Source organism: Mauremys mutica, chromosome 3 (assembly GCF_020497125.1).
Source record: "Mauremys mutica isolate MM-2020 ecotype Southern chromosome 3, ASM2049712v1, whole genome shotgun sequence".
NCBI lineage: Eukaryota > Metazoa > Chordata > Testudines > Geoemydidae > Mauremys > Mauremys mutica.
In genome coordinates this window covers 72,274,265-72,298,112 of record NC_059074.1, presented here as the reverse complement: position 1 = coordinate 72,298,112, position 23,848 = coordinate 72,274,265, and the positions used below count along the sequence as shown (strand labels likewise).

The window sequence follows — 23,848 nt, the reverse complement described above, 5'->3', positions numbered from 1 at the left end:
CTGTATCCATCAGCAAACTTTGCACAGTTGCATTTCCCCTGCCGTCCCCGCCATGAACAGAAAACAGCAATAGATAACAGAATTATCTGTTTCAGACTGGTAGCTGTGTTAGTCTGTATCAGCAAAAACAACGAGGAGTCCTTGTGGCACCTTAGAGACTAACACATTTATTTGAGCATAAGCTTTCATGGGCTAGAACCCACTTCATCAGATGCATAGAGTGGGAAATTCAGGAGCAGGTATAAATACATGAAAGGATGGGAGTTGCCTTACTAAGTGTGAGGTCAGTCTAACGAGACAAATCAATTAACAGCACGATACCAAGGGAGGAAAAATAACTTTTGAAGTGGTAATGAGAGTGGCCCATTTCAGACAGTTGACAAGAAGGTGTGAGTAGCAGTAGGGGGAAATTAGTATTGGGGAAATTAGGTTTAGGTTTTGTAATGACCCAACCACTCCCAGTCTTTATTCAGGCCTAATCTGATGGGGTCCAGTTTTCAAATTAATTCCAGTTCTGCAGTTTCACGTTGGAGTCTGTTTTTGAAGTTTTTTTTGAAGAATTGCCACTTTTAGGTTTGTTATTGAATGACCAGAGAGGCTGAAGTGTTCTACTGGTTTTTGAATGTTATGATTCCTGATGTCAGATTTGTGTCCATTTATTCTTTTGCGTAGAGACTGTCCGGTTTGGCCAATGCATGCAGCAGAGGGGCATTGCTGGCACATGATGGCACATATCACATTGGTAGAAGGCAACTCCCATCCTTTCACGTATTTATACCTGCTCCTGTATTTTCCTCTCTGTGCGTCTGATGAAGTGGGTTCTAGCCCATGAAAGGTTATGCCCAAATAAATTTGTTAGTCTCTAAGATGCCATAAGGACTCCTCATAGAATTATCTGTAAATATATTATAGGTATCAGTCTTTTTGAAAATTCTGTGGAATGATGATTATTAATGTTTGGGCTAGAACCCAGATCTGTAAGGAAACAATCCCAAACTGACATTTTTGGCAAATAATAATTGGAGATATAACTATCTTGTAGAACTGGAAGGGACCTTGAAAGGTCATTGAGTTGAGTCCAGCCCCCTGCCTTCACTAGCAGGACCAAGTACTGATTTTACCCTAGATTTCTAAGTGACCCCCCTCAAGGATTGAACTCACAGCCCTGGGTTTAGCAGGCCAATGCTCAAACCACTGGGCTATCTCTCCCTCTGAAAGATTGGGTTAATGGTTGAAGAGAATACTATAATCACAGGGATTGCTGGTAGATGATTATCTGACATGCTGGCTATCATGACAATCACCAGAACAGATCTACATCTAATTGGCATCACTCATATTTGATCTGAAAGTAAACAGTCCTAGAATTTTCTGGAAGCTGTGTATTGATTTTGTTCACCTCATCAGTTTTGTTTATTTGTATCTATTATAGCTGTGAACATGTTTCCTGTAATGACAGATTTACTTAGACAGCATCTGATCGGATAGATGTTTTACTTATAGGTTTTGCTTGATACCAACTCAGATCTTCAGATGAGATTTCAAAAGAGAGTGAGTCTGAACATGTTCCTGCATTTATGAAATCACTGACCAGTTTTGTTTAAAATACAGCACCGCGTTCCATTAGCTTTTGGATAGTCACCTACAGACTGAGAGGACACATGCAGTCTATCTCACAGAGCAAATAATTAAAAGGTCCACTTTCAATTTTGGACTGATCATTCTGAAGTGGTCAACAAGACCAATTTGTACAGACAGATTAATTAAAATAGGATGTTTTCACAGTGGTTTTGGGATGGGCAATATTATTATTCTCGAGTTACCCGGAGAAGCAAGAGAATTGCTGAAATACAGTAACCATTGAACTGTGCAATAGGGGGCCTCATCCTAAGTCCATTGAAGACAATGGGAGTCTTTTCATTAATTTCATTAGGCTTTGGATCAAGCCATAAAATTACTATATAAGCAAATTACTACCTATGTGACCTTTAAAAGGATCTATTTATTTTGCAGACAATATCCAGTAGTAGCTAGATTCTGGGCTAGGTCTTGATTTCCTAAATCCACTGACTTCTGGCTCAGTTCTGATATTCTGTCCCTTTGTCAGGTTTATCCTGGGGAAGGTGTGGAATGCCAGAAACATACTGAAACTTTTTTGTTTTTGTTTTTGCCATTGCTTATAAATAGTGGACTATGGTGTTTTGTTTAATATTTTTGGCGCAATGCTGTGTTTTGCTTTGAGGGTGAAAAAACTTGTTTGAATTAAACCATGGGGAAGTGGATTCATTTCTCCTTTTGGTATTGAATATGAGTCCTGTTTTAGTTGAAAGTTTACAAAATCTTAGCTTTCTATAGGCAAAAAACTGAGCAAGTGATCCAAAAATAATGTAAATTGAAAATGTTTGGTTTAATGTACCTTTCTGTTTTTGTTTGTTTGTTTTTCCCTGTAAAAAGACAGAAGACAGGTTCTTTGTATTAAATGTCAGTGGAAGATTCATTAGGCCAATAGTGAACTGTGGGTGTCTGAGGAGGTGGCTGTTTTCTCTTTGTTGCTGTTTGAAGGGAGAAATAAGCCTGATAGTACCAATAGCTGGTTTAACATTGTCATTCTGTCCAGCTGTTCCTGTGGAGGAAACCGGGCAAAAGAGCATGCAGGGACTGGGGATATAACATTCTCATTGGGAGCTAGGATGATTTTACCATGATTAATCTAACTTGTAGGAGGTAAGGACTTCAGTGACAGGCTTTGGTCTGCTTCCGTTATTCAGAATAATGGGTAACTTTCACCTCCTACCTCTGGGTCTCTGTAGAAAAGATCTGTATGGATCGGTGTTCATTCTGAATTGCATTGTCAGCATAGCTGTGATTTTCTTTGACAGTTACATCAGTGGAGATGAGAAGAAAGGAATTAGGCATGAAAAATTGCTTTGTTCTCTTGAGTTCTAGACAAAATTTCGAATGTGTACCATGCAGTCTTCAGCACATCTGCAGATGATTACATTTATAAAGAATAAACATCAAAAAAGTATTTGAAAAACTTAATGCAGGAAAAAGGCAAAAAAATCATTTTGAAAGAGGAGACTGAATATTCTATGGTGAGTAGCCTGCCCTATTCAATTAAAAGAAAAAAAGAACACTAATAAAGAGTCACCTTGAAAGCTGAGTCGACCAGATAGCCCATCACTAATTTAACCAAAGTATATAATTTTACAACAAACAACATCTGGGACATGCAGAAAGGATCTTGGTTAAATCTTAGATATTATTCTTTAATCCTCACATTAATGAAACAGTCCACTTGTTTCCACCAGTAGGGCAATTGCAGCATAATGCCTCCAATTGGTTAAAGGGCTTTTCTTTGTTTTCATACTGTAATATACCTACACTTCAACCACGGTAATGTCCATTATGCTGAAGAGCTGCGCCTGGGGTTAGCCACAGAATGATACATTTTGGGCAATAGGTTTATTTGAGAGATTCTTAGAAGTACCTTTTGGTTTTGATTAGTGAAAAGTGGTAAAATGAACACAAGAAAACAAGTTTGGGACCTGATCCTGCTTCTCCTGAAGTCAGTGGGAGTCTTGTCATTGACGTCAGTGGGTACAGGGGCAGGCTCAGTTCCTGTTTGACTGTTTTTTTCTCCCCTAATACTATTTCCAAAGTACACTTTGTACCTTAATATAATAGCAATTTCTTTCTTTCTTTTTGGAGACACATTTTCTGATAGATACAAAGGCCTTAACCTGGAGAACTAAACTTGACAATGAAGGGCTCAATTATGAGCCTTGCTGCGCACCATACAGTGAATTAAGGAAGCATGAGGAGCTACTTTGCTGTACTGTGTGGGTTGTGCGCATCACCGTACCCTGCACTGGAGGGTGTAGTAGGCACCAGGGTGCTGCTACTGACCTTCCTGCTCAAATGGGTGGAAATGGACTGGCAGAAGTGGATGAAGCTGAAGGCTTTCCCCATGTCCTGCCTGTTGCCAGAACCTTTTTCCAGCTGCCAGGGCCTTTCACTGCTAAAAATAGAGTAGATGGGGCTTGCACTGCTTGAGTGCACAGAGAGCTGTGTAGGATATATACCCTGTGGGTTCAGGTGTTTAGGGCACTCTACTCTATTTGCCTGAGCTGTGCCTCACCGTCTACACTGTTATTTGTACCCATGCTAGCTGGGAATGCAGTGTCTATACTCTTCCCTCACCATAGGCATACCGGAAGAGAAGCACCAAATATCGCGAGAATCCCCATAAAATCATGTGAGTTGGCAACACTGTTAAATGTGTAGTTCTTCTCTGAAATTCCTGTGTAAAAAATAGGACCTTCTTACTGAATAGATGTGTTCCATTTGTGTATTCATAGTCAGGCCTGCTCATATTCTTGTTGTTTTTTAGCCCTACAGAGCCAACGCACTTCAGAAAGAGTGAGTTGAGAATGCTATTAAATCTGATCATCACCAACAACATTGTTTACTGAGTTCCAATAGATTATATCTGTGCAAACCCGTAGAAGACAAATGGGTTGCAGAGGTCTCTCTGAATACAATGGGGTTGCACAGGTATAATTGAGGGTGTAATTTAGCTTGGAGAAACTTCATTATGCCTGAGATGGAAAGAAGCCTGTTTGGCTTTCACAGTCCAGAAGTCCAGACTGAGTTTGCATGGTTGGCAGCTAGCAAAAATACCTGTTTACTTGCAAACTGAGCAAATTTGATACAGAAATAATTGAAGGATGATAAACCTGGATCCACATAATGACATTTTTAGAGTAGAACCATGCTTTAAGTAGTGCGTGCTGAATACCCCCAATGGACAAGCTAAATGGAACATTGAACACATAATGGCAAATCCTTCTATGGTAAACATCAGGGAGCACATGATAGTTGCATTCCTATCCTCATGTAAACGGAGGCTACGTGTGGTCTCAAGTTGGGTTCAGAATTAGGAATATTCCCTCTGCACTGAGCAGAATAATTTTTAGGCCCATGGATACCTACTCCTTTCTACTCAAAAGTGCAGGATAAGAAAGGAAGGGGGGAAGGGCTGGTGAAAAGCAAGCATATCTGAGGAAACGTGGGCTGAAAATTGATCCTCAGTTTGCAGATCAAATGCTCAGCTATGTATTTCTCCATTTGGCCTTACTACTGCTGCTGAACGGGAGTAAGTTGGTGGCTATGCAGAAGCAATCTAATTATGTCAGGGTTGGTTTCCACTGCTCTCCCTATCCTGCACATCCTCTTTTATATGTACTGTACAATACTGCACTTACATTGTGCAGATCTAGCCCTGTACATTTAAAACTTCCTTTTTTTTCTGTTCTCATGTCTCACAACATCCAGCCCTGTTTGGATTTCCTATTCCTGCTTCATTCTGATATTTGGCATGTCTTATCCTGGTGACATAGCATCACTCACTGAATCTCCATGGAGCAGTGGGTGACCTGTGGGGAGGTGGGCAGGTATGTCGGGTAGTATAACTTCCAGGTCTTCACTTACCACTTCACTAAATGTGATGCCGTAGCCATGTATATCAGGACAGAATTTTATTCCTCTGCAATGGACAGTGTTTCCAAATTGAACAATTTTATCACATCTTGTGATATTGTGTGTGTCGTCCCCCTCCTTAAAGATCCTGTTCCTGGAGCCATGAATCTCAGCTTTCATTTTTGGTTAAGGAGCAAAGCTGGAAAATGTGACCTGAATGTACCTCAGAGGGTCACAAACCAGAGGGCAAAGAAAAAGAACCCTACACATATTATTTAAAAACCTCACAACTTTTAAGCCAAGTTCATGATTTTGGGGAGCCTGGCTCATGGTTTTGTTTTGTTTTGTTTTTGTGCTTGATGTTGGCAGTAGTGAACATACCTCCTTTTCATCCCCTTGTACAGCATTCTCCTCTCTCTATGTATGTTAGTGCCTGTCAGTTGTTTTTCCCCTTGGTGACAGTGGAACATGAACACTTGGGGTTTGATTCTGATCTCATATCACTTTTACAACACTAACTTCAGGAGGTTACTCCTAATTTTCATGGGTGTAAGTGGAATCAGAATGAGGCTGTTGACATAAACAGATTGTACCAAAGTTCTCAAGTTCATGTGTTCATGCGACAGATGTGCATTTGCTATGTGGGGACTACTTTGTGACAGCTGGTCTAAAATGTGTTTCAAATATTATTGTACCGCATACACAGAGTGTAGGAGAAATCTGTCATGGGACAGCGATCACATACTTGTGATGTGAGATGCTATACCATGCTGTGGGAGAAGCTACACAGAAGTCCTTCTGCCCAGAAAAAAAGAACCCTAGCAGTCTGACTCCTAGAGCACAGGAACACAAACAGGTGAAGTTACACGTCCCATGGCAGGACTTTCTGGATGACTGCTACATCACTAGGCAGCCGCCAGTAGTTTTTGTGAGGTTTAGGTTGGACTAACTCTGCCTACCTGCTAGAGTCTTTTGAGCTTCCAAGAGGAATATTCATGCTCTGGAGGGGGAAAGCAACTAACGTTTTGTGGTATTATATTTTTGGATGGAGAAGGAAGCTAGATCTTGTTTTGTGTGGACTCATTTTCCCCTCTTTTCTTTTTAATTGCCTGTTATGTGCTTCAGAGGTGGAAGGGGAAGAAAATTGATTTATTTATTAATAACAAATAATGGATTATATTTGTGTATAGTGCCTGCCAGCAAGAGTATCCTTGATGTTGCCCAGAAGCATCCCTATTAAACTCATTAAAATCACATAGATATGTTTATTCTTACCACCATGTATTAATAGCACTCAGAGCTATTAGTATCTTGCTATTGTGCATTTGCAATAAGTTTCATTCTTGGGTCAGCACATACACTACTTTTCTGTGATAAATGAGCCATATTAACTATCAGGGCAAGAACAGATTAAAAAAGTTTAGATGTCAGCTTTTTATTTTACATTTCGGCTATTTTCATTCTGTTGCTAAAATTCTAAGGTAAGTGCTAATTAGATAGTTTGTAGGGTTGTTCTGGACAAAATGCACCACAAAACAAATGATATAGGTGAGATACATGAATGATATTTTTATCCTCTGGACGGACAACTTAAAGGCCCTCATAGATTTCCACCACAAATTCAACAACCACGACCCATCCATTAAACTCTCTGGAATGTTCCCATGCTAGCATTAACTTCCAGGACATCAAGATGAGCTTCAACAATGGAACCTCACAAATAACTATATACAAGAAACCCCCGGATCACCACAGCTACCTTCACAGATCCATTAACCACCCCAAGCACATGAAGAAATCTATTATCTGTAGCCAGGGACTCACATAATACAGAATGTGCTCTGAAGAGAAAGTCCAGGATATACACCTTAACACACTCAAAACCGCCTTCACCAAACAAGGACACTTCACCAGAGAAGTAGACTGCATCATAGAATGGGCCACCCAAATACCCTGAGGGAACATGCTTCAATACAGAAATAAAAGCGTTTCTGATCACACACCCTTAGCTGTCAGCTACCACCCCACACTGGAACCTATTCAGGGTAACATCAAACTACAACCCATACTTGATAAGGTCCCCATCCTGAAAGTAATCTTTCCTGAACCCCCTCTTCTGACCTTCAAACAACCCCCAATCTCTCCAAGCTCACCATCAGATGCAAGCTCCCTGCAGATCAGGACACACCAACTCAAAGCGGTGCCAGACCCTGCCAGAGCAATGGATGCAAAACCTGCAGACATATCTCCACTGTTACAATGATCAGCACCCCGCACAACACACCTTTCAAAATCCTTGGGTCCTTCACATGCCTATCACAACATGTGGTGTGCACCTCATCCAGTGCACTAAATGCTCCAATACTAACTATGTGAGTGAAACCAGACAATCACTATGCTTTCGAAAGAACTCACACAGGAAAACAATAAAAGACAAAAACACCCTTTTCACCTGTTGATGAACACTTTTCACAAAGCAATCACTCTATATCTGACCTATCAATCCTCATTCTCAAAGAAAACCTGCACAACACTCTCAAAAGCTGAGCCTGGGAGTTTAAATTCATAACTTTGCTAAATACTAAAAATTATGGTCTTTATTAAGACACTGGATTTATGGCTTCTTCTTATAATCTGTAATTTACTAACCACCCCTTTTTGTCCTCTGAGTATAGGGGTGTTTAAGGGCCACTTCACCTTGAATGGTCCTTTAGTTGAGCATAAACAGCAAGTATTCTATTTGTTCAATCTTGTATTTAGTTTTGACACACTTAGTACCTTTCCCAGACATGACAAAGAGCTCTGTGTGGCTCGAAAGCATGTCTCTCTCACCAACAGAAGTTGGTCCAATGAAAGATATTACCTCACCCACCTTGCTTCTCTAATTAGATAGTATATCATGTAGGTGTTGTAACTTTAACTCTTAATATTTTGAATCTGAAAGAATGATAAAACATTTCCCCACAAATCTACGAAATGATGTGAAATGCTTAAAAAAAAAAAAACCAAAAAACCCAGAGCTTACCCCTCCCTTCTCCCTCCACCACACATTCCTTAACCCAGTTCCTTGGTTCAAGGTTGATACAACCTCACCAGCAAAGTGCCCATCATTATTCAAATAGGAGGTGGTGTTCAGAGCAAGGCAGGATAATTTGGGATTCAAGAACAAAAAAAGTAACCTTCACATTTATACTGAATGCCCTCACTTAATTTGCCTCTTTGGAGAATTAGCACATTGCTAAAGTTATAGGGATCTTCAGGTCACTTTAAAGATATACTGGTTCCTTATGGAAAGTCTGAAAAACATTCCATAGTACACAGAAATATTTCTTCATGGGTGCTGCCATGTATGTGTGCATGTATATTTATTTCTACCACTATCTATTTACAGGTGATGAGTCTCCTTGTGCTCCCATAGAAATAAATGGCAAAACTATTGGATTGGTCCAAATATTTGCATGAAAACTGGTCTTTGTTACTTAGTTCCAGCTGATTGTTTCTCAGCTAAAATCAATGGGTAGAATCCTGGCCCGCATTGAGTGCAAAGGGGCCAGGATTTGATTTTGAATATTCTGTTTATTACAGCATAATCATTTCTATGCCAACTAATTGATGTCACAGAAGACTAGTGACTTCAGATAAGAAATATCAGCAAGAGCTGAACTTCTAAACAACATAAGATCCTGATTTAGGTAAATGTGTTTTGTAAAACCAGACAATAAAAAAGAGAGGAGTCCATGACACACAAGGTTTATTTCTAGGTTTTTGATGAGTCAGCTGCTCCTCAGTGGATAATGATTAGAAGTGAAAAGGAAAATTGTCAACTTTTTGAAAGATGGTTAATAGAGGTAGGATATAGGTTACTTTTCCATGTTGAATTTTGCAGCTATGAACAATGCACAGAGCACTTGCCAATACATTCATGAACTATTTTTTTTAAAGTGTTTTCTATAGTAACAGGAGAAGTGAATTTAATAAGAGATGTGATTTTACTATGCTTCTGTGCAGAAAGTTATTTGTTGTAAAGGATGGATTTCTGAATGAAACATTTGTCTTCAGCTACCTTGTAATCTGCCTTACGCTTAAGCCTGTTAGCTCAGTAGGAATAATGTGCTGATTTTCTAAGGATAAAGAGAATTTTATCCCCTTTCCCCCTTCTAAGGTCTCTGTGCAGTGTTTCCTTAGATTTCACAGTACCTGTTTAGTTTTAGCAGCTCTAATTTCAGTCAATCGCTTTCCCTGGCTGAAGTGTAAAAACTGATATGCTCTTCTCCTTGAAGGAGAATATTCAAGAAATGCAATCCCAGTGAGAGTGCCATTTACCAGCAGCAGGGATCCTTTCTTCCTGTCATTTTCTTAATTCAGGCTCTGTTTCAAATCTTTATCAGCACCTGTCCTTTTAAGGAAACAGATTAAAATGTCTAGGGGTAAATGGAGGATTGATTTGGTGTGAACATAGAGCTTCTGTGCTTTTACAATGCATGCAGTTATAAAAGGGGAACCACATGTTTTAACACTCTTGCTAGCTGTATAAGATCAGTCTTCCTTTGTTGCTTACCCATGCTGCTTTTAGTTCTGCCTGGAACATTTTAGAATTAAACTGCATGTTGTATTTTTGGGGGGGGGGGCAGTTTTTAGGTAAGGGGGGAGGGATAGCTCAGTGGTTTGAGCATTGGCCTTTTAAACCCAGGGTTGTGAGTTCAATCCTTGAGGGGGCCACTTAGGGATCTGGGGCAAAAATTGGTCCTGCTAGTGAAGGCAGGGGGCTGGACTCAATGACCTTTCAAGGTCCCTTCCAGTTCTAGGAGATTGGTATATCTCCAATTATTACCTAAAGTGTAAGAAGAGTTGCCAATTTTGGTTGGATGTATTTCTGGAGGTTTCATCATGACAATCTTTTATTTAAAAATTAATCTTTAATTCCTGGTGACTCCAGGACAGTCCTGGAGGGTTGGCAATTGTAAGTGTAAGAGTGGGGCTGTTGTGTGGAAATACTGAAGAGTTCAGTCATTGGTTGGTTTTATCTGTTATAAAGATTAATGAAGTATGCTAATTGCAAACAGTAACAAAAATTATATTCCTAAAGGTTACAGAACTCATTGCTGGTTACTGTACCTCAGAATGTTTCAGTGACTGTCTTTCACTGATCTAGAGATAAAAGCTCTAGATATATATTTTGTCTATTTGTTCTCATTTAATTTCACTGTAATGAGTCACACAGACATCAAGATTTATTTGAGTCTAATAGTAGTTGGAACAGAGCATCCTAATAATGGTCGTAATGCTTTCTGGAATGCCATTTCTCCTGACTTTGGTTGACATTGTGACTCTGAATACTGGAAATTAGAAAGGGGGTTGTGGAAAGATCCTAATTCAGAATTCACATTTTATTCACCATTATTTAGCCTGTATGGACAAAATCATAATTAAGTTGATTTTTCTACATTGCCATATAGGTACAGTACTTTGAGTGCACGGTATTCCTTAGCCACAAATTCCCAAATAAGTAGCAGTGTATGTTTATCAGACAGCGATTTGGAGAAAATAATTCATGAGCTCCAATTTAAAATATGGCTAAATAACTTCAGACATTACTCATCAACTCAAAGGAATCCTCCATCAGCAATCAGTGGACAGAGTAGCTGAATCTTATTGACTCACGTGGGAAAAGTGTGTCAAACATGATCTGTTTATGCTGATGACACTAATTTTGATATAACTGATGCTATGAAAACTGCTGCCTCTGTCACCATTGTTGATACCATTATGAATTTTTAAAAGAAAGCTACAATGACTTTTACTATAGCTTTACGTGATTACAGAAGAAAAAAAATCCACTACAGCCTAATCCTGTGAGGTGTTGAGTACCTAGCGGATAGAGCACTGACTGGGACTCAGAGACTGGACTCCATTCCCTATCCTGCAATTGGCCTGCTGGAGGACTTTGAGAAAGTCACTTCAGCCCCTCAGCCTCAGTTTCCTCAGTATGCAAATAAGTATTTTAAAATTTCTGGAACTATTTCACCATCTTTTATATGAACGAGGAATCTGTGTAGTCTCTGGAAGCTGCCATTTTAATGGCACTTCTAAAAGACAATGCCTTTTGATGAAATGAATTGAGACAGGAATACCAGAGCTGCTGCCAGAGATACAGAAAACTATACTTAAAGGCACAGGGACCAGCAGGAATTTTTCACGCTCTCTGTAGGTAGGAAATGTAAGCATTTCATTAAAACAGACCAGTCAAAATAAGCCCCTCCTGCATATGGACATGCTCATGCGTGTGCACACCCCCAATTACGTAAAAAGATGTGGCAATTGTTACCTCTTTACTACAGCTCTGATTTTCTTTTCTTGATACGTACATGGCATCAGGCTGACAATATGGCTGCTTCCAATTTCATTATTTCCTATTTATTTTTAAATATATAGGTATAGTATTGAGATCTGCTGACGAAAAACACTATGTAGGAGCCAGGTATTATTCTTTGAAAGAAATATAGTCATTATTTTTGTAGCTGGGTTTTTCAGTGGATCGACTGCTTAGGGCAATTTCTCTATTCCACTGACATTTTCCTTTAAACAATAAAAGTGCTTTCTGGAGCTGTATATATTTATTGAAAAAAAATTGTTTTTAGTTATTACAGAAATATCTTGGCTCCACTGTCCTCGCTATTGTACACACACCAGTAAGAGATAGTCTCTGCCCTGAAGAACTAACCGTGTAAACTGACAAAACAAAGAGGAAAATGAGATGGCAAGTGGCAAACTCAGTGGCACAGATAGGAATAGAACCCAGGGCTGTTGGCTCCCAGTCTAGTCCCCTGGCTACTTACTTTACTGCCTCACAGTGGTATCAACAACACTGACAGAAGAGGCAGCAGCTTTCACAGCATCTGTTGCGTCAGCATTAGTGCCATCAGCTGAAATGGACAGTTCTCCCAAGCAAGACAATTTTTTGTGCAAAAGCAGATCATGTAAAACTTACCAAACACCTGTAATATTTAGCTAGCAATGGCGTCTTGAAAGTGAATAAAGAAAAAAAGGTTTGAGGTTGGAAAGCTGCTGCACATAGCCCAGTGTGCTGCACAGAAACAAACACTGCTTGTATGTGCAATTTGTCCAGGTAAGATGGTATCCCAGTAATGATTAAAAATTAGTCAAACCAAAAATGTGAGTCAGATATCAATCTGTTCATGGAACAGATTCTCTGCTGCTTCCATGCTGGGTGTTTGTTTTGTTTTTTGCTTTCTCTTCCTTATCCGAGCATCACAAAGGGTAGGTCTATACTTACTGCGCGGGTCGACGCGGAGAGTTCGACTTCTCGGAGTTCAAACTATCGCATCTAATCAAGACGCGATAGTTCGAACTCCCCACGTGCTCCGGTCGACTCCGGAACTCCACCACCGCGAACGGCGGTGGCAGAGTCGACCTTGGAGCCACGGACTTTGATCCCGCGGCGTCTGGACGGGTGAGTAGCCCGAACTAAGGTACTTCGACTTCAGCTACGCTATTTGCGTAGCTGAAGTTGCGTACCTTAGTTCGACCACCCCCCCCTTAGTGTAGACCAGGCCAAAGGAAGTAGAACTGGGTGGAGAATCTGCTCCTGCATACTTAAAGAAATATATGTATATGTAACTTTAAAAGAAAAAGTCAGCATTAAAACTTGCTGTGCTTTTTTGTTTGTTTGCATGACATTTAAAATGTGTGTGCCTCATATCAAGGACAGTTGGAGCAAGGCAGAGTAAGAAAGCCCAAACCTATTTTTTTTTAAGATAGGTGCAATGCACCTTCTATATATAGCTTCTGATTAGCTATATTGCCTTCCATGGAAGTTGAGGTTACTCAGCACCTTGCAGTATAGAGACCTGAATGAGGGCAATAATGAGCAGTGGAAGAATAATAGGCATGTTTCAGCAGGAAGGAATTTGCAGTGCAAACTGAAACAGAAGGTCTGTGAATCTAAATGCCAGCTGGACAATCTGAGGAAGAGTAGACAGACAAAAATAGTCTTGAAACACTTTGCTAGAAGCTCCAATTATAGAACGGGAAGCAAGGAGGGGACAGATCAAATGATTGTGGTCATCATCTTCTAAGAAAAAGGATATTCAAGAGAGAACCTACCCAACTCAACAGCAGTAGCTCATTGGAAAGACTGAGAAGTAAAGAAAATAACAGTAATGTACTTTGTGATCCCGGCCGCTAAACTGTGGTTAAGGAGAAAATGGAAATGTTTAGGTTAATGAAGGAGGTATACTATCTTAATTTATAAAGTTACTTACCCCTCACTGCACCACAATATTTGGAGTGTCTATATATCATAATTTAGAGTAATTTAAAACTCATGAAATTAAGACTACCCTCCGAAAGCTTAACAGATACAGACAGTAAATGAGTCTGCTCAGAAAAGACTATATGGCTGTGTGACCTTCAGTAGAATAGTATGGTACTCTTATTTCCTGGATTTAATGGGAGTAGTATAAAACCAGAACATTTATGCATAGGGAAAGGGGTATGTGGGTACATGAGTTAGATTCCTTCCCAATACTTAGCAGAGCACAAAGACCCATTTCTGAAGTTTGGCTTTATCGGTAAATCAAAACCTAAAAGGCATCATAAACCTCAGCCTCATCTTCCTTCCTGAGCTTGGCTGTCCCTGGGCTTTCCCTCCACCTGTCCTTCTATTCTACTTCTCCCTGGCCTAAAGAGGCACCCTCCCATCCCACCCCCTTTATGTTGTGGTAGGAGTTAATTGGACTCACCTGGCAGCAAGGATCATCAATATTTCCCCTGAATCTTAATGTGGGGTTGTAGTACTTGAGCCAAAGATGACAGAACACAAGAACCCTGCATTCTTTTGCAGAGTCTTACAATCTGCTGACTTGTTATGGAGTGTTCCAAAAAGAAGAGGGATAATTTATTCTCACCTGCCAGTGGGCATAAATAAAGATGCTATGTTCTTAAACTCCAGCAGGAACAATTCACATTAAGTTTTTTTTTTGGGAGGGGGGAGATGGGGAACAATTATAAGATCAATTAGACATTGGGACAAGCTGCCCAAGGGATGTTGTAGAAACTTTATCTTGGAAAAGGTAAAAAGTCTAGACTAGACTCCTGCAAGCAAGCTGTGTGTATTCTACCCCACTCTAGTGTGGTAAACTGGACATTTTGTAGCAGCTTCACTCAAACTATAAGATGGTTGTGTCAATGAATCGAATATAATAACAGATTCTGTCATTACAGGATCCCCGGGGTTATTTTCATATTAAATTCCATTTTATTTTACGCTGCCTCCCATTTTCATACTTACGTGACAGATTTTTCTGTTGATGATGCACACACATTGTGCAGTGTGTGCTGGGGTACTAGTGCGAGGAGGGAAGAGATGGAGGTTTTAGCAGCCATACATTTGGAGCTTTGGGCACTTGTGGAAAGGTAGGAGGCAGTTTGTGGAGCAGGAGCAAGACTGAAGTCTGTTTAAGAATGAAAACTGGCTGAAAAACAACTCTCTTACAGTTGTGTACATATTTGGGCCTGATCCTGAAAATACACTTAAGCAGAGTCATTCATGTGAAAAGTCTCATTGTTGTTAAGCATGTAGGAGTTTGCAGGATGAGGCCTTCTCCTGAGTGCTTGAGGGTTTTAGGTGAGTTTGGTGTTCCTCTTTAATCTTAAACCATGTTACAACTAGCCAAGTGTTTCTGTTTTACTTGGCAAAGTTATCCACCATTATAAAAAATAAATAAATGCTGCAGGTCAAACAGTGTTCAGCTTGGTCTATTTGGGTACCTTATTGGATAAGGGCAGCAAAGATAAATACAAAAATGCATTGTGATTTGAACAATGTAGTTAATGGTTAGACAGAGGAGCTGGCAGCCTCTTCAGTGCAGAATGTGATGGTGGGCTGTTAATTAGGGATTCTCACAACCTTGCATTGTACATGCTTCCTGCTTATTGTGCCCCATGTGCATGATGGCTAAGTCCAATATGTCACTGTTGCATCTGAGATTTCACAGATGTCATGTGTGTGATGTGACTCAAAACTTAAAGGAAAATAAAATGGGCAAAACCAACTAAAGTGCTTTACTTTTCTAAAGGTAACGATAAAGCCTTGGAAATCTGAAGTTTTGCAAGGCCAGTATTAACTGGTAATGTTTAACTGCTCTTGGCTTCATCTCAGTTGCTTACCTCTTCCTGTCAGTTACCAGTTTAAAAATAGAAGACCAGTATAGAGTGTCATAGCACAAAGTAAAATAGCAATGCATATCGAGACTGTCATTGCTGATGTGTTTTACCATTGTATATTAAATAAAATAAAGGATCTAATGATAGCACTTCTAAAGAAAATACTAGTCAGCCAAGACTAAGGCCCCAATCCTACAAACACACACGGGCTTAACTTTAGGAACATAAATAGTTCCACTGATGTCAATGGAACTTGTGTACCTAAAGTCATTCATATGCTCAAGTCTTAATAGGAACAGCGTTCATATTTGCTTGTTACCTTTAATATAAACCAGTGGCTATAACTTTTTTAAGAAAGTTAGCGCATGGCATAGCAGTGTTGGTTCTGGGAATTTCAGGAGATTTAATATTCACTATGCGGATTCCTGAAAAACTAAATACATCTTCTTAAAAAACAATACACAAAAAAAAAACACCCAACAATTTTTATTTTGCAGAACATGTCTATTGTAAGTAAAACTAATATCATTTTCTCAACAAATAGATAATGAATGAGATCTGGAAACAAAGAAAATCTGAAATAAAATTTCAGTTTTTCTTGCTTTCTATAAAATTACTTATACTCCATATAGAAAATTATCAGTTTTATTATCAAATTCTGTTCTGTGCCTTTCCAGTTCTTGGTATCACTTTCCACTAACTTTATTTAATTAAAATGGTAAGCCATTACATAACGCTGTAATGCAAAATCTTTTTTCATTTTAGAGTTTAATAACAGAACTCATATCTTGTAAGTGAAGAACAGGATTCAGGTGTTGAAATCCCTGATAAATCCTTGCTCCCTGAATATCATTAATATCAATAATATCTTGTGATATTCTCTTTCCTACAATATCTTTCTAGGGTTTAATTTATTTTTATGCCAAAAATCACTATACTACACTCTCTTTGATAAATACTAGCTAAAAGAGGCTCAGTTCTTTTAATACTTAGTCATCTCTATGGTGTTATTTTCTACTGGCTGTTTTCTATAGTAGGATTTGATATGCTTTAATTCCCCCTTCTTTGTGATTTATTACTCAATTCCTGCATTTTACTTTCTGACAGAATGTATACTTTTAATTATTGCAAAAGCTCATAAAAGGAAAAAGCAAAACAAAAAAACCTTACACATTTTAAGCTATCAGAAGGGTAGCCGTGTTAGTCTGGATCTGTAAAAGCAGCAAAGAGTCCTGTGGCACCTTATAGACTAACAGACGTTTTGGAGCATGAGCTTTCGTGGGTGAATACCCACTTCGTCGGATGCATGTAGTGGAAATTTCCAGGGGCAGGTATATATATGCAAGCAAGAAGCAGGCTAGAGATAACGAGGTTGGTTCAATCAGGGAGGATGAGGCCCTCTTCTAGCAGCTGAGATGTGAAAACCAAGGGAGGAGAAACTGGTTTTGTAGTTGGCTACAAACCTCCCTTGGTTTTCACACTTCAGCTGCTAGAAGAGGGCCTCATCCTCCCTGATTGAACTAACTTCGTTATCTCTAGCCTGCTTCTTGCTTGCATATATATACCTGCCCCTGGAAATTTCCACTACATGCATCCGACGAAGTGGGTATTCACCCACGAAAGCTCATGCTCCAAAACGTCTGTTAGTCTATAAGGTGCCACAGGTCTCTTTGCTGCTTTTACATTTTAAGCTGTGGCACATAAGTTATTCCCTATAGATTCAATTCTTCTTTAATATAACCACATACAGAAAATCCTTAATTTAGCGCTAAGGTTGCTCAAGTGCATGTTCACTCAATACAGTCACTGAAAATCAAAGAAATTACTAGCTAAGCCAATGTTCATATTCACACCAAACTCTATATTAGTGCCTTACCATAAAAATTTAATATCTCCCAACAACAACAAAAAACCCTCTCAGAAGATTCAGCTCTATAACTAACTCACTTTCAGTTCCAACAGATAGCCAGTCACAGTGCACGTGACCAATTCTCCACATGCACACTCAGATGTACCAACCTCAACTGATTAAGATCTGATCTCCACAGTAAACAGATTGTTGGCCTCATTTTAGTCACTGAGATTCTATTGGCATGACAGAGCAATACAAATGTTACAAAAGTCTGTGTGTGGTATTTGTCAGGGGAAGGTATGATCTGCCCAGGACAGCTTTAAACACTCTGTTTGGAGATTGATCCACTATGTTCGTTTGTCATTACTCTTCATTCTTCATCTAGTGGCTCAGGTAAACTTTTAAAAAGGTGTTACTTTTGCATGAAAAAATGAAATATTGAGGGTTAAGTTGTGCATTTGAGTGTGATTTGAGGAACTGGATGGGTGTATTGTGGTTGGCTGTATACATTAGAACTGACATGAGTAGCTGAGAAACTAGTCTAGAACCTCTAGTCAGCAAGTCTCTGCACAGCTTTGTAGTGCAGACCATGGCATTGGTTGTTAGCACCTCTGTTCCTGAGCTCCCTTGCATGTGTTTATTCATCCCATCCATGCAGTCACCATATATGCCTCCCTCTCAACAATCCCCTCCACCACAAATTTCCTGGGAGTGGCCGTCAGGCATTCCACTCCATCTCCTAGGTTTGTTAATAAAGTGGTAAGGAGAAAGAGAGACAGTTTGAGCTGTAAGTTTCTCAGGAGTGAAGGTTGCAGATCTGTTATGAAGAGACCCTCTCCTTTGAGCATCCTGTAGTTCTCCTGAGAGCAAACCCATTCAGACTGAAATGAGCAGGTCTATTGGACTATATTCCTGCTGCCAGATGTAATAGGCATCAGGAAGTCTCAGATGGAAGGGGGTGAACATAGATGTAGGCAAGGGAACTAATAGGCATGAAGGCCATTGTGGGAGAGGGAGGCTGAAACTAGAGAGTTAGGCTTCCCATTGGGGCCAGGGCACTGGACTGTGTAGTGGGACTGGGGACAGATGCATGGTGGAGCTCAGAGAGGCAGCGCGGAATGCCTTCTGCCAAAGTCTGCATGTTGCATCTGTCCATGCACCTCCAGCCATGCCCATCACTGCCTCCCTAGGATGTGTTCTAGCCTCTTCCTTGAGGCAGCCAACATTTGAGAATGATTCCTATAGATTTTCCTCCCAGACTGAAAGATTTAAGAGGTAAAACTAAGTTCAGCCTTAATTATGGAGCTGCTAGGGAACTTCTATAACACAAGAGTAACTCTTTAGGGAATTGCATCTTCGTGATATGAGGGCAGAAGTTAGGCCAGTTGGAGAACTTTGTGTATCTGACTTATAAAAAATCCCATTTTTTTACTTTGTGAATCAGCTTTCTTTGCTTACTTGTAACAATTCCATCCAATTCCTCTCAGTTTTTTTTTCCTGCTCAGCAGCTAGCAAGCAGATTGTGGACCAAACGTCCACACGTCTTATTGTGAACTAAGAAATCAAAGTTGATGAGAGTTCTTGTCTCAAACCAGTGACATGGAGTAGCTATCTGAATGATTACTCAAAAAAGGAATTTACGTGGGGGGCAGATTATTCATAAATAGGACTCTGAGTCATGGTCACACATGTTAGATAAATTTATGAATTGGCTTGGCAATCAAAACTAATAGATGCAGCATGATAACATAAAGGGCCCTCCCCCAAATTAAGAACTCTGATTTCTTTATCGCATTGCAGCGTCTTTAGAATGCTTTTGCCTCACTTTTCTGATACCAACGTGAAGCGGAAGGCACAACATACACAAAAATCAGAACTTTCAGAATTTTAAGTCTGACGCTAAAATATGGTAAATACATTGGATCTTTGTAAAGGAAAGCTTTCCGCCCCACACAAGACAATGCAGATTGTGTGTTTATAGTGGCAATTATCAAGTAAAATCTATAAATGGCATTTGAATAAATAGCCCTTTGGATGCACTATCACAGGGCCTAATCGAAAGCCCACTAAAGTCAGACTCCCATTGACTTCTGTGGATCAGGTCTTTAGGGCCCAATTTACTTTACTCATGTGAATAGTCCCATTTGCGGCTCCAGACGTGCAGATACACAACCAGTGAACTGTCCTAACTCAGTTGAACTACTCATGTGCATGGGGTTATCCATGTTCTGCAGTATTTGAGGGATTTGACCCTTTAAATATAGTGTAGTGAATGAGTGTGCAATGAAGCATTTTTTAATGTTTCAGAACAGTACAGTCAACGCTACAGTCAAGATAAATGGCTAATGATTTCAGAATAAAGACTGGAGTTAATTTCAGAGAAGAAGAATGTTAAGTTACCCTCAAAAATTAATGCCCCTGAAATCCCTAAATTGGTTTGCAATTTTTTCTTACTTTACTTTTCCACCTTTTTTTTTGTTTTTTTAGGGCAGCCCATGAAAAGATTACTTCTTGTAGCTTTTCCCAGAGAGTGACATAGCTAGAAAGCTTGATTAAGGAGCAGTATAGGACTTTCCAATCCAAGAAAAATATTCTTTTGTGTGGGTTTGGTGAATATCTTTTTGTCTTGTATAACAGGAATAAAGTCTGTTGCTTCAGAGGATGCCATGCCATGCTGGCACTAAAATGCTTTTTCAGGCATCCAACTCCTCCACTTTGCATTGGTGTTTAATCACTTGCAAAAGCCATGTGTTGCTTCATACTCTTCAACCATGCACATTATCCCTTAATTATATACAACTAAGCCCCTCTTGACTATAAGACATTTTGTTTGTTCAAAGGCATTTACAAATACATTTTCTTATCAGTTCTTTGTTGAACATTTACACAACAGGGAGCTGTTTAAGTATGAAAATAAACCATTTAAAAAAAAAACCTTGTTTGACCCACCCACCTGGCCTCCATCTGTGATTATTCTGTTTTCACAATCTGTCGTCTGCTTTTCCTCTGCATGCTTTTTATCATTTCAGATGGGTGCTGTCTTTGAACTGCCTTACTACTCCTCCCTATTTTCTCTGAGCTGCTTAGTGTGAAGTGACATTTCCATATCCTCAGGATCAGCCAGGCAGATTTGATATATCAGCTATAAGATACAGTGGTGATCAGGGTGTGCAATTAGTAGAGACAGCTTCATTTCACAGTATTGTGCCTCTTGCTTTACTATTTGGATCTGCAGAGTTATGAGATTCTGGGAAGTTTCCCTCATGAAAACTTTAAGCAAATAGGGTTATCACCGTTTCTAGTACCACAGTCTTACTGAAGCAAACCCAGAAAAAGAAATCTGTTCACATTTTATTCTAACTCCATTTTGTACTAGTATATTACCATGATAATATCCTTCTTCCTGAATTTCTTTCAAATGAGCATGTTAGATTTGTTTTTATCTCTTCAGAAACTGCTGCCTATTTCTTTAGATTATTAATAAAACCTAATCTAACTTAATTTTTTTATTATAATATTAGAAACGTAGGGCATGATGAAGCTCCTCCTGAATTCACTGTCAAAAGTTCCTTTGGCTTCAGTGGGATTTGGAGTGGCGCCATATTTTGAAAAAGTTTAATGTTTTTATTTCCTTCCCCATACCTTCTAGTCCTCCCGCCCAGCTAGACCTAGTTGTGGAGTACGGGGAGCTCAATTACATAATTTTTCCTCCAAAAACCACAAATACCTGTGCACTTCCTTAACTATAGCCATGTGACTGTTCCCTCTGAAGCCAATAAGACGACCTACTGCTTAAAGTTAAGCACATGAATAAATATTTGCAGGATTAGGGCCTAAATCAGGTCCTCCATTCCCCAGCACAGAAATGCAGAGAATGGCCTGTTTTGCTTTTCCTTGTCACAATAGGCTGACCTTTCTCTTGGATAGGTTGGCCAGCTGTATAGTTCTGGGGGACAGCCTGGAATCCCCCACATATATTCTGCTGGATCAAGGCCTAGAACATTAACAGTAGGTCACACTATCCAAAGGAAACAAAAATCTGGTATTGAATTATTTTAATTACATTTAAATTGGAAAGCCTATAGAGATGTCTGCTGCTGTTTTACATTACGAACAAGCCCTCCGGATTTATTTCTTGCTGGCTCGTCATTAAGCATTACTACAATTAAATTAAAAATCTCATTCAAATAGATCGTGTCAAAGCATTTTAAAAAAAATCTACACTTACTGCTTTTATTTTTTTATTAAACAAAATAGTTTATCCTGAAACAGGTTACTTTAGTTTTCTCAAGAAAATCCCTGTAATTCAATCTGTGACAGAGATTTCATGTAGTGAAGCAGAATTTTGAGATTGTCCTTTGGAGATCTGTGCATGCATGTCAGGGATACTGGAACAATTTTGATAGTGGGGGTGCTGAGAGCCATTGAATCAAGCTGTAAACCCTGTGTATAATGGCAACCACTTCCAACCAGGGGTGTGGCAGCGCCCCCGCATCACTATGATGCATGTCATCCTTCGCATGTGGAATAAGGAGGTCAACAGCCCTCAGACAGAATGCCCAGATCCTGCAGAAAGCCTCTGTAGGGATGGGAATCCAGGACTGAAAAGAATGGGGCCAAATTTGGGGAAGGGTGGGAGTGTTCAGAATGTCCTTCCCCGCCAACACTGGGGAAATGTGCTCAGAAGTTTATACCTGAGGGTGCCTTAATTCTTGAAAGCGCTCATCTGAGTAGTTTAGCCTCCCTTTGTAAGTTGTTCAAGGGGCTGCTGCCTTTTGGGGAAGCCCAGTGTCAATCTGGCTCTGACAGAGCTGTACTAATGGGCAACCAAAGGAGAGCTGCAGTGGACAGGTAGGATGGAGGCACAGGGCATCTGAACACATAGACCTCTAGTGTTGGCAGACCCCAAATTATACAGGGCACTGCGGGGGAGTAAGCTCCCTGTTATTTTTACAAGGAGAAAAACATCCTTCCTTAGCCCTCCTACCACTTCACCTCCCTTGAAGGAAGAATTTGGAAGAAGCTCCACAAATAGAATGTCATGAATTTTCCCTCAACCAACCTCACACTCCCTCTCACAGGTTTTTCTGCCGGGTAATGCAGGGGTAATGCAGATTGTCTTTGAATATTTGGATTCTATGATCGGATGAGAGGAATATGGAAGATCCAGCCACAGATTTCAGTTGTTCACAGCAGAGTGAAAGGAGACGATAGTGTTTTGGGTGCTCTCCCTGGCTGACTTCATTTTGAAAGGCTACTTCAGACTGTATGGCTCTTCTAAAGCTAATCAGACAAGAATAAACCTTCCACTTGTTCACTGTGTTCTCTAACATCATTCTCATGCACCCAGTTGCCAAAGGTGTTGATCTTTACAGAGTATGTGACTCTAGCCCTGGGAAAGGGGGGAACTATTTGACAGCAGCATAATGCCTAAACTAGTGATAGCCGCGAAAGCAGAAGTTCCCTTTGAATTGGGAGCAGCCTCTAAGGCAGGCCAGCCTGAGCCCAAGAAGGAGCTAGAATTTACCAATATGCATTGCCAAAGAGTCACAGTAATATGTCAGCAGCCCCCGCCCCCCGTCAGCTCCCCCCTGCCTCCAGTGTCTCCCACCTGCTAGCAGCATAGCCGATCACCACCTAACCCTCCATCCCTGCACCTCCCACTCGCCGCGATCAGCTGTTTTGCGGTGTGCAGGAGGCTCGGGGCGGGGGGGAGGAGGAGCAAGGGCATGGCAGACTCAGGGGAAGGGGTGGAGGGCCCGGGGGAAAGGAGTGGAGTAGGGCCGGGGCCTGGGACAGAGCCAGGGGTTGAGCAGTGAGCACCCTGTAGCACATTGGAAAGTTGGCACCTGTAGCTTCAGCCCCGGAGTTGGTGCTTATGCAAGGAGCTGCATGTTAACTTCTGAAGAGCCGCATGTGGCTCTGGAGCCCCAGGTTGGCCACCCCTGCTCTGAGGCTGTGTAACAAGAAGCATCAGCAGAGCCTGTTTGCTTTTTAATTGAGCATATAGTGTTAGGAAAAAAAATTGCTGCCCAGAATTTACCACATGGTAACCTATAGTTTCAGCTCTTGCTATGTATTTCTACCTGAACTTTCTTCCTTAAATAGAAATATTTTAAAGCCATCCTGGGTGAAATTCTATGTCATATGTTATATAGGTCACACTAGAGGATCATAGTGGTCCTTTCTGGCCATGAAATCTATGGATCTTTTGTAGTTCATTATAAAGCCTTCAGACAAATACAACAGTTGGCAGCTTTGACTGCTTTTTTCATTTTTTCGGAAAATTGAATCATATTATTACCGAATATTATTTATTGAGCTCTGGCA

At 40.2% G+C, this 23,848-nt stretch overlaps 1 protein-coding gene across 4 annotated transcripts in view; it reads left to right on the top strand.

The window, feature by feature from the left end:
- The window catches only part of EPHA7 (EPH receptor A7), a 171,937-nt gene that overhangs the window by 28,819 nt on the left and 119,270 nt on the right, over positions 1-23,848 (top strand). The window contains exon 1 of one of the 4 annotated variants that reach the window (XM_045010815.1): positions 9,199-9,329. The exons of the other annotated variants lie outside the window; for them this stretch is intronic. Coding sequence (XP_044866750.1) covers positions 9,317-9,329 — 13 coding nt within the window. The 5' untranslated portion in view covers positions 9,199-9,316. Of the gene's footprint in view, positions 1-9,198; positions 9,330-23,848 lie in introns of those variants that run through there. 4 annotated transcript variants of the gene reach the window in all.